Source organism: Alexandromys fortis, unplaced genomic scaffold (assembly GCF_014885135.2).
Source record: "Alexandromys fortis isolate MF-2015 unplaced genomic scaffold, M_Fortis_MF-2015_v1.1 scaffold_16, whole genome shotgun sequence".
NCBI lineage: Eukaryota > Metazoa > Chordata > Mammalia > Rodentia > Cricetidae > Alexandromys > Alexandromys fortis.
In genome coordinates, this window is record NW_026067893.1 from 15,907,196 (window position 1) to 15,918,968 (window position 11,773).

The 11,773-nt window shown below is 45.2% G+C and overlaps 1 protein-coding gene across 1 annotated transcript in view; it reads right to left on the reverse strand.

Annotated features, from left to right (window-relative positions):
* Abcc2 (ATP binding cassette subfamily C member 2) overlaps window positions 1-11,773 on the reverse strand; it is a 60,518-nt gene that overhangs the window by 15,228 nt on the left and 33,517 nt on the right. Inside the window, exons 18-25 of the mRNA XM_050144465.1 lie at window positions 11,293-11,460; window positions 9,423-9,603; window positions 6,865-6,991; window positions 6,448-6,583; window positions 5,062-5,281; window positions 4,767-4,921; window positions 2,228-2,383; window positions 338-537 (exon numbers count right to left, since the gene is read on the reverse strand). Coding sequence (XP_050000422.1) covers window positions 338-537; window positions 2,228-2,383; window positions 4,767-4,921; window positions 5,062-5,281; window positions 6,448-6,583; window positions 6,865-6,991; window positions 9,423-9,603; window positions 11,293-11,460 — 1,343 coding nt within the window. The remainder of the gene's footprint in view (window positions 1-337; window positions 538-2,227; window positions 2,384-4,766; window positions 4,922-5,061; window positions 5,282-6,447; window positions 6,584-6,864; window positions 6,992-9,422; window positions 9,604-11,292; window positions 11,461-11,773) is intronic.

An 11,773-nucleotide genomic window follows, 5' to 3' on the forward strand; every position in this document is an offset into this window, starting at 1 on the left:
CTTGAGTTTCCAGATACTCACAAATGTCACGTGACTTTCACCGTAACTGTAAGACATGTTGTATTCTAACCATTGAGGGAAAAAAAAATTACTATTTTCCTTAGAGAGGCCAAGGCAATTTGCCTAACTTGGTCGGTGGAGACCTGGGATGGAGGACCTGTCTCCAACTCCAAAGTTTGTGCTTTCTCCTTTCTCCTTAGACAACATGAGAGGCGTGTGTGCATGTGGTCAGAATGAACTTTATACCACTGGCTATGCTGCCCTCCGGTGCCAAAAGTCAAACATGCAAAACCCTGAAACATACCTTGGAGGAAACCCTTAAGGGAGGAGGCCTCACCTGTTGGAGGTGATCCAGGAGAAGACGCATTTCTGGTTGGTGTCGACCAGTTTCTCGCTGCTGGTTAGGAAACGCTGCTGGTGCTGGAAAGCACGGATGACAGGCAGACCCGAAACAGTCTCGCTGAAGTGAGAATAGATTGGGGACCTGGTGACAGAGTCCAGTCGTCTCAGCTGGCGGGCAGTAGCCACATAAAACATCTGAACAGAAACACCAAGAGTCGGCTAGACACACAGCCATCAAGCATGCGTTTACTTCTTTCTTTCTGGCCTTGGCCCGACATTTGTCACTCGATGACTGTGGCTTCACATCCAGACAGGAAGACTAGCATGGCGGGGAGCAGAGGGAGCTGAACTGAGGTGACTCCACTGCACCCTCGGGAGGAGCTGGGCAGTCAGACCCATCTCTTTCCTTAGCCCTTCACAGGCTATCCAGACAGAAATTTCTGGACTGGCTAGGGAAATGGTTACCAAGACGATTTTGTAAAAGATGCTGGGACACAAGGAGTATATAAAGTAGGGGAAGATGGTTCCGTAGTTAAAAAAACTTGTTGTTTTTGCAGAGGTCCTGGGTTCAGTTCCCAGCACCCACATAGTGGTTCACAACGTCTGTAACTCCAGTTCTGTGGGCACCAGACACGCAGCTGGTACGCGTGCATACAACACAGGCAAAACATGCACCCACATAAAATAAAATAAACAAATCTCTTTAAAATAGTAGGGAATGCTGAAGTTGGGATTAAAATGGAGATTGGCCAAAACTGTGTCTCCATGGTGTGTGGTAAGGGTAATCCTGAGGGTATGCAGAGCGTCGAGGTGGAAGACCTGGACTGGTCGTGAGAGAGTTCAGGCAAATGTCCATAGGTGAGAGGCAAGGTGAATAGGTTATTTGGGAAAAAAAGAGAAAAAAAAGAAAAAAAAATTTATTTGGGGCAGGAAATTATTCTACTTAGTCCAGTCTTCTGGGAAGATTGTTGCACTGGAACTTGCAACACCCACAGACATGCCAATGAAACTAGAAACATCCTGAAGTGAAATGAGATCTAGCCCCCGCATAAGGACATCCCCAAGTAGTTATGCCCTTTCAAAGACAAGGGAAGCAACAGCCCACACAATCCGTGTGTGTGTGGTGGGGTGCTGGCTGTTTTTGTCAACTTGATACAAACCTGGAAATGTCTGGGAAGAGGGAATCTTAATTGAGACAGTATCTCCATAAGATTAGCCTGTAGGTAAGTCAGTGGGGCATTTTCTTGATTTATGATTGATGTAGAAGGGCCCCACCTACTGTGGCTGGTACCTGGGCAGGTGGCCCTGGGTGGTGAAGGGAAGCAGGCAGAGCAAGCCACGAAGAACAAACCCATCAACAGCATTCCTCTATGGAAGGCTTCAGTTTCCCCCTCCAGGTTTCTGCCCTGCTTGACTTCCTGGTCTGACATCCCCCAGTGTGACGGACGTGACCTGAGAGGCACAAACAAACTCTCTCCTCCCCAAGCTGTTTTGGTCATGGTGAATATCACAGCAACAGAACCCTAAGACAGGGGCCCTTATGGAACTGTGAACATGCCATCTCTCTTCTCTCTCTTCCTCCTTTCTTTCCCCCTCCACCCCATCCCATCCCCTCTCAGTGCTAGCCAAGAGTCCTGCCACCAAACTATATTCCTACCCCTCAAACAGTCTTGAATCCAAAACACATGTCTCCCACTTAAGCTTTCTGGAGAGCAGTGTAGGGTGACATATGCTGTGGTCCACATTCACTGACGCCGACAATCGAGCTTTAGGTAGCCCCCGGGGTTTCCAGGATGCTGGGAAGAGTGACCAGCAGCAAATACAAAAGAGCCTCAACAACTTCAAAACCAGAGCGGAAGGGAGACCTAGCTGCACCCAAGCTTACCTGAACAGACACATAAATGATGCCAAGGGGAATGATGACGACGGCGAAGATGGGAGTGGCCATGCAGATCATAACGAGAGTGCTAATTATGCCAAATAAGCACATCACCCAGCTCCGCAGAGTCTGGGGGAGCAAGTCGTCCACAGTGGAGATATCCTGGAGGGGCAAGGAGGAGAGATGGTGAGCCAAGGATTTCTAAGACATTGCTCTGCTTCCTGGCCCCCGCCTGGAATGCACGGCTTTTTTGTAGTTTGATCTCCTCAAGTCTGTGTAATAGATTCTACTGGTCTCTCCAAGAACTATCCACACTTCTGTGAATCCCTTATTTTTTCGAATTCTTCCAAATATATATGGCAATAATCTTCAGCTTTTTCAGTTTTTGTGCTGGATTTCCACTCTTCATCCTCTTCATTAAACCACACTCCGTAAACTACCAGAGCCTCTCAGAGAAACCCCCTAGCCAAACCAACTCGTTACAGCTTGTGATCCTAGTGCCCAGAAGAGCGTCCAGCACATAACAGGCCTTGAAGACATTTATTTAAACTCTGTCCACAAGCTTTGTCTCCACCTTTACTTAAGGACCCCTCATGTACTGGGAAGTTGTTTCCTCTGCCAAACATAGGGTTTCAAGGGGAGAGGCGAAGGGGGCTGAATGCATCTCCGGGCTTCTCAGTGTCCCAACCCAGGAACCCAAGGTAAAAGACGGGTTTAACCACCACACGGTCTTATGTCATGTGAAATTAACTTGGGAAAACTAACAGAGGGGTGGATGATTTGGAACACACTCAGAGAGCCTTGCTTATATCTTGGGTTGTCTTTGCCCAGCTTTCCTGGAGAATTATATTAATTCTCTATATTAGTTATATGTGCGTACTAAGGCAAGTCCAAATTATTTCTGGAATTTCCCATATTTGCCAGGGACGCTAGCCTCCCAGGAGAGTTCTGAATTGGGCATGACTTCTGAATCTAGTTCAGCTCCCAAGTTCTACATCAGCATGCAGATGTTAGCCACACCCAGGGCTGGCGAAACCCTCATTAGCTGTCCATCCGACGAAGATCATTTTTGATCCCTACTTAGGACAGACTCTCTACCTCTTTTGTCTTCCTTTCTCTCTTCTCTTAAGGACTTAGTCACTGTTTCTAGAAGACCTCACATCAAATTTCCTCATAGGCCTGAGATAATACCTCTCCAACAAAACTTACTATATGATTATGAGTTTTATCTTTGAAGTAGAAGTAGGCAGCAAATCTGACTGTAGCCCAACTAACTCACAGGAAGCCCTCCGTGTCCTTTCCCAGAAGACGAACCATACATATTATGACATTAGAAAGACTAAAATGTTTATAAAATTCTTCTGAGAAATATCTTCATCCAAAGTGTGTGCCTTTTACTTTCCACTGACCAGCAGATAGCCTATTTAAGCAGTCTCCAGCTGACCAGCAGATAGCCTATTTAAGAAGTCTCCAGCTGACCAGCAGATAGCCTATTTAAGAAGTCTCCAATGACGTGTTCACTATTTCTACCCTGCAGGAAGAAGAGAACTGGGAACGGCCACCTGTCTACATTCAAAGCAATTGCTCGGTCCCCAGGTCCTCACTGAAGGCTATGACGCACCCTTCATGTAGCCAATGCAAGATCAAATAACCAATGACCCAAAGCTATTTGTATATCTTATAGAATGTTTCTTCCCTTCCTTAAGACCATAACCAAAGCTGTGCTGAAGGGGCTTTAGAATCATTCAGAATTGCCTGGATCCTGTCCTAAAACTTCCCTTTCAGTTGTGTTTAAATGAACCAGTGAATTAGGTCTACCCATGAAGGGAGCCATCTTCACATCTCGTGGTACTAGGCTTGTTGAAAGGACTTAACTGACGGTGGGGAAGAAATGGCTGATGTGTGTGGTCCCAGAACCTATGCAGATGGAAACAGTGTCTGAGAATGCAAATACAGATATCTCAACCCAGAACTCAGACCCACCTCAGAGGTTCACGAAGCATCAAATGTAGAAGTTTTAGGAATGGAGGCTAAGGAAAGATTTTTCTTATGGTTCTTTTTATTAACTTTATGAACAGTGAGTGCGTTTTCACTTACGCTTTTCTGCAGAATGACCCTCCTCTCCCCGCTTCTACTGCCCACTCCCCTCCCCATGACAGCCCTCACTATTTCTCTTACTGCAGTGATTTAACTCAAGTCTCGCCTTTTCTGACATTTCCCATCCTTGCTATCCAGGCTGAACTAGTATTCTTTCTCTGCCATTCCTTTGTCCCCCCCAGGACACCTCTGCACATGCTAATGGTGTTTTTTAATCATATCACCATCCTTCTTTTCTTTGATTTTTCTCCTTCACTAGAGGGTGAGCTACTGAAAGGCCAGAGATATTCACCCCTAGGATTCCTGAGACCTCACAAGAAGTATCCCAGAAATCTTTGCATGCTAAGTAGACCAAGAACTCAAACTGCAGAGTTGGAAGAGGACTCTCTTTTATCAAAATCAGAAAGACCCTCAGCATCTAAGCACCCCAATGTGTTGAGATACTTACACCAGCAAATCTGTTCACAATCCGGCCTGTGGGAGTTGTGTCAAAAAAGCTCATGGGTGCGCGAAGGATGTTGATGAGCAGCTGCTTGTGCAAAGTTTTTGACGAATAGTTGCAAGCAAACACACTCCAGAGAGTTGCAGCAAGCACAAAGATGCCTGGAAACAGAACCGATATGGTCAGCCCCATGCCACAGACTCCTGGGGATCTGTGCCTTGGATACAGCAGCAAAGGATTTCCTGAGTTGGAGGAGATTTCCAAGGTCCATGAAGATGTCTCCTCTAGCCATCAGACATACCTTGTGCCATTCCCAGAGCTGCAAAGACTCCAATTCTCATGTCCCTCTGAGAAGTTGGATAGTCAGAGCCATTCAAGTGTTGAGAGTCGCTGGTCCAAGCACTCAGCCAGAGGTTAGATCCAATAGTAGAAACAGAGTACAATGCAAAGCCCAAGATGATAAAGGTTATCGAGCACCATCCTACTGATTGTAGGTATTTCATGTAGATGGAGAACTTTACCTGCAAAGACACCATCAACAATACCCTAAGGGCTTTGGGTAAGACGTTATAGAAAACTAGCCACAAGGAGGACTGTACTGGCTACACAACTTGACATAAGCTAGAATCATTCTTGTCAAGGGATCCTCAGTTGAGAAAATGCCTCCACCAGACTGGCCTGTGGTGTGTTTTTGGGTTGACAACTAATGTGGGTGGCTCAGGTCACTGTGGGCGGTGCCACTGCTGGGCTGTAGGACTGAGTGCTATATATAAGACATGACAATGCTATATATAAGGCAAGACATGAAGCACAAGCCAGGCAGCAACCTTCCTCCATGGCTTCTGCTTGAGCTCCTACCTCCAGATTCCTGCCCTGCTTGAGTTCCTGCCTTGACTTACCTCAGTGATGAGCAAGATCTTACATTGGAAGTGGAAGTATAAGACTAAAAAAAAGCAAACTTTTCCCCACAAGCTGCTGTTAGTTACGGGGTTTTGGCTCACTAACTCGAGAAGTGATGTCCCCTGGAAAAGTGGGAAGCAGCGTTTAATAGTCTGTGATCACCATTCCCACATGTGGCCAGGATAATTTATCAATGCTAAGTATGACACGAGGTGAATGCCACCAGGTTATGAATAAGCATTTAAATATGATGAACAAAATACCTAAAACAGAGGGGAGAGGTCAGAATTTACTAAGACCTTGGAATTTGTGGTTTTATGTTTCGCTGATTTGAGTCGAGTGCTCTGGGTCTGATGTATGAGTGTTTCCTAGCACCGACAACTGTCCTTCAGATTAATTCTGTTGTTCTCCACACATAAGAGTAGAATCAAACATTCATCCTTCATTCTTCTTTTTCTTTTTAAAAGATTTACGCTTTATGTATACAGGTGCTTTATCTGGATGTATGCAGGTGAACGAGGAGAGAGCATCAGGGCATCTGACTGTGAGCTGCCGTGTGAGTGCTGGGAACTGAACTCAGGACCTTTGGAAGAGCAGCCTTAACTGCTGAGTCATCTCTCCAGCCCTGAGGCATGATTTTCTGAAAAGTCTCTGTTTCTGTTTGCATTTAAACACTGAATTTGAAGATTTGCAAACACGTTGCTCTAGTAGATAAGTGTTTAAGTTTCAACTAACTTCCAAACTTTTTCAGATTCCAAGCCCGATTTCCCCTGCGGGTGGGGTTTACCTTCCCGGTTTCCATAAACTCCTTCTTGATTAGTTTTTGGCCTCTCACTAGTTCTTCCTTCTCCTTCAAGGCAGTCACATTCTTAATCTTCACGGAGTTTTTGAGGGACTTCCTGTGCCTGCCACTGGACCTGGAGCTGAAGTAGAGAAAGGAAAACACCCTTAGCAGGGGGACACTTCCCAAGGACCTTCCCACAAGCAGGTGTCACAGCCACTCTGCGGGAATGGCATCCAAGTGCTTTCCGAGACAAGGGCTAGTGAACTGCCATGGCCCTAGCCCTTCCCCCACCCAAGGAAACAAAGAGCCAAGAGTGTTCCTGAGATACATTCTGTTTGGAGAGAAGGGCCACACGGAAAGAAGAAAGACCAAATAGGACTAAAGAAGCTGTAAGGGTTGCCAACTGAATACATGGGCTACCTGCGACTCAGTGTTCGGCGAAGGCTATTTTCTCTTTTCATGGTCAAGGAAGCTGCCTCCTCGGGGATTTCCTCCACCGTTGGTATCAGCCCAGAGTCATCATCGTCTTCCTCACTATCATCATTGACTAAGGAGACATGTTTGAAGTTAGGGAATAACACAGGACTTGCAACACTGTGACTAAGGAGAGAAAAGTCCTCCTGCATCGTGTTGATCGAGGGAGCTCAGACGTATACACGTTAGAATATTCAACCTCATAAATTCTCACTGAGGATGCTAGGATAAAGAAGGGATGGGTTCATAATCCACTGGAAGAGAATGGTCAAAAGGAGAAGGAAACCTCCGGAGCTACCTAAGTTCCTTTCGAGAAGAAACAGCTTTAGAGATACAGAAATAAGCTGCATACACCATCCACGGCATCAACCAAAGAGAGTATTAAGAATTAGAAACACCCATCTTAAAGTTCAAGTAATTCAATGAACTTTTGTTAACTGAAGGACTTATGAAAGCATTTGAAAATGAAAGGAAATAAGGTCTGAATTGCAGCATGGGTACCGTGGGAATGCTGATGCAAAGATCTCTAGAAACTACTCCTCTTTGGCAATGAGAATGCTGGGGGGTGGGGAGGTGGGGAGGGTTTGCCAAAAACACAGCTCTTTCCAAGACTCTGAAATCAACCAAAATCAAAAATCTTTTTTTTTTTTAAATGGCAAACTCTTGGTAATGGAAACCTTGCGGTACTTTAATAAGTCTCTTTTCCACTTCTCTCTCCTCAGCTGATAAAGCTTGTAAACCATTCATAGGAATTAGATAGAGTAAGTGGGTTTCGCACTGCCCATAACAGCCCTATCCCAGGAGAACCTGAAGACTGGCTTTCATGTACCAGGAGGCACCATGCGGCTTCCAAGGAAGGGAAGCAGCCAGTAGTCCTACCCAGCTACGATGAATATGAAATACAACAGTGACCAGCACAACATGAGAGCCCTAAGGGTGCAGAGTGGCTTATACACCTTTGGCAGTAACCAACAGCTCTCTTATTGGCATTAAGGCCTATTCAACAAGAGGGAAATTGTGCCTGGTACTAGAAACCTGGGTCTAGTGAGGTCATAGATCTCTGCAGAGAACCTACAACCACAATTTTACTAAACCAGCATAATCCCTACCTGCATTCTAAATATCCATCTTTATACTCACAGATAAGTGTAGTTCTTACCCCTTATCCAAGACACTTTTCTTTGTAACAGATGGAGACCATTAATGAAAATCACAACCGATCAAAATGTCGAGAACAAAAGATTGTGTGGTCCCGTTCCCGACTGATACAGCTATAGCACAACTTCTGAAACTAAGGCTCAAGGGTCATTGCAGAAGAGGGAGTGTAAAGATTTTAAGATCCAGAGGAACAGGCACACCCATGAGTGCTCGTGAACATGGCTTCCTATACAAGACCTGAACAATGACAGAACCAATGGACATGCTGACGTGGAAGAGGGAAAGCCCATGGGGCCTCAACTCTAGACAAATAACTACAGGCAATCGGAGAATGCTGAGAGCAGGAGAAATGGTCTTCAACAGGGAAGAGCTCCCCGATTGGTTGTCTAATACTAAGTATATACAGGTATAGTACATAGACCAAACAGACTCTATTTATGTATTTAGGAATATATATGTATAAACATATATTCCTCTATCTATTATATATACATATCTATCTATCTATCTATCTATCTATCTATCTATCTATCTATCTATCTATCACAAGAATTAAAAAGAGACCAGGTGTTGAGAGCTTCTGGTAGCACTGGCTTTACCAGAGGCCACTGAGAAAATACAACAGATGACAATTAATGATTCAGGTGTCAACCGACCAGATGAGTAATGCTCTGATGGAGAGAACTTCATCGAGCAAGGCTTACAGGGCCACAGACTCTGAAGACTGGTTGCTTCTGTCTGTAACTTTTCTCATGTGCCACAATAAACAGCCATGGGTATTTTTTCCCACCGCCTGTTTATCTCATATATATATATATTCCATCTACTGGGCACACATATAGCTGTGGGTGGTCAGGAAGAGGATTTATGCTTGATCTGTATAATTCCGATGAATAGAAATAATACTAGAATTTTTTCATTACTCAGACTAACCTAGAGAAGGAATAGTATTCTCAGTCATAAAGATAGCCAATTTTAGACTTCAGAACTAATTCAAACAAACTGGAACTTGAGTAAACAGAAGCCTGGCATGCCTACAACTGGGTCTCTGATACCATCACTTTTCTTTCCATGGGAATTACTCACCCCAACACCCACTCTGAAGTGTCTGTTGGTTGCATATCAGAGGTAGGGGAGTAGGAAGTACCACTCACTTGGCCCAGGCAGAGTTTCGACTTCTGTGTTTCTTTACAGAGACACAGAACACAGAAGAATGAAGTTTGAAACTCTGGGCAATTAGGCCCCAAATGTAGTTCACTGGATACTAAATAGTTTAGGATATAGATACTGGTTTTCCCTCCCACTAGGACACCAAGTTCCATTCTCTTCCAACCCTGCTCACATACCTGTGGCCTCTCCTTCCGGCCCGGAATGCTTCATGAATGTCTTCAGATTCTTGGCGAACACTCCTTTCTTGCTCAGCAGATCCCGGTAGGATCCTTTCTCTAAGACAGTGCCGTTCCCCAGAACTATAATCTCATCCACTTGGGGAAGGAAGTGAATGCTGTGAGTCACCAAGATGCGAGTCTGTAAAAGTCACACGGAACCGCTCTGATTACTCCATGCCCACCAGCCTCCCTGGATTGCTCTACAAAGGGAAGAGCAGATTTGTCCGTTCACACGGGGGCTTTGCATCAGAGTCCAGCCCCAACTGCGTGACTCTTTCTACCTTATGTTCTCTTCCCAGGACTTCATCTTAAAACCTTATCCTGCGTGTGAAATGAGACAGACTCGTGGATCGACTCACAGTTATTTTCCTGTAGTGTCAACGGGGTTTGTCTGACACACGCTCTCCTCCATGTTCCTGAATAACAAGACTGAGCTAAGAGAATCCCTAGAACCCATACCCATTCTTACAGACAGACAACTGGTTAACAGTCCCTTCTCGCTTAGGTTGTCACTTACCAGCTCACCAACTGTATAAAAAAGAACTGCCCAGATCTTCCAGTAAGCTAGGGATACTGTGGGATAAGAAACATTATTTTTATTCAGGCCTTCCTGGCACCTTGTATTTCTATTCTGATTACTATGGTTTGAAAGAAAATGGCCCCCAAAAAGAGTGGCACTATTAGGAGGTGTGGCTTTGCTGGAGTAGGTGTGACCTTATTGAAGGAAGTGTGTCACTGTGGAGGTGGACTTTGAGGTCTCATATATGCTCAAACTTCCCAGTGTGATACAGGGACCACCTCCTGCTGCTTGCAAGATATAGGACTCTCAGCTACTTCTCCAGCACCATGTCTGCCTGGATACCGTCATGTCCTGCCACGGTTATAAGGGACTGGGCCTCTGAACTGTAAGTGAGCCACCCCAATTGAATGTTTTCCTTTACAAGAGTTGCTGTGGTCATGATGTCTCTCCTATCGACAGGAACCCTAAGACAGCTACTGACACAGGAACTCCACTCACAGAAAGACTGATTGGCTAACAGTGAAGCTAAATTAGCACACGGGGTTGTAATGGGCTTTGGAGAGATAACCTAAGTCCCTGCATTTGCCCTCCACCCTACAGTCCAACAGCATCTAGAGTCTTCCTGAGGTATCCAGGGGGATATTCATCCCTTCTGTCTCCACTCAGAGCAAACCCCTGGTTCCTTTCCCAAGTCCCTTGGGGAGACATGAGTATTCCTCTGAGGGTTCCACTGTAGGTTGTGCCGACAACCTTGAAAGTTTATTTTTTCAACAAACTTGGCATAGAATAGATGCCAGTTCATGAGTGAATAAAACCAAGAAGGTCTTAAGGACAGAAGGTGCGACTAAGAAGAGGAGGAAGAGTGAATTTCTACAGACCAGACCCATTGAGCTAAGATAGAGTCAAAGGGTCTTGGTAGGACAGCAGGTTGCCTCATCAACTCTGTCATCTTGCCAGGAGCATTCTAGAAGTCTTGAAGGAAACAGCCAAATACAGTTGGCATCTCCCTGCCTTTGCTAAGGAAAATGCTCTTATCAACAGAGGGACAAAGATAAGTATCTTACAGGTTTAAATCCTCCCCCATTATCCTAAGAGACTCAATTAGAGCAACAGAGACAGCCTCTTCTTAGTCAATTTCAGGATAGGCCATGACTTCACAATGGGAATCTTCAAGGGACAGACTTTAAATGAGACCAGTCTGACAGGAAGACGATAGTAAGAAAATCTTCAGGACAATACTGTTCTGAGATGTGTATGTCAACACCCCAAGCCCTCCCTTCCTGCCTTCACCATTGGATAACCTCTTACCTTGCCTTTCAAGATGCCATTGGGGCCCACGACCTTATCGAAAATGTGTTTCCCCACATGAGAATCCACAGCCGACAGGGGGTCATCTAGAATATAGATGTCTGTGTTCTGATAGGTGGCTCTGGCCAGGCTGAATCGCTGCTTCTGACCACCGCTGAGATTTATGCCCTGAAGAAGAAACAATTCCTATTGAGCATCCCTAGTCCCCCTCTGTCTGCATGGTCTGACACGGAGGGGAAGAAAGACGTTTGCCTCAGCAAGGTCTTTTTTTTTTAAATATTTATTTATTTATTTATTATGTATGCAATATTCTGTCTGTGTCTATGCCTGCAGGCCAGAAGAGGGCACCAGACCCCATTACAGATGGTCGTGAGCCACCATGTGGTTGCTGGGAATTGAACTCAGGACCTTTGGTAGAGCAGGCAATGCTCTTAACCTCTGAGCCATCTCTCCAGCCCCTTGTTTATTTTTTTTTTAGTTG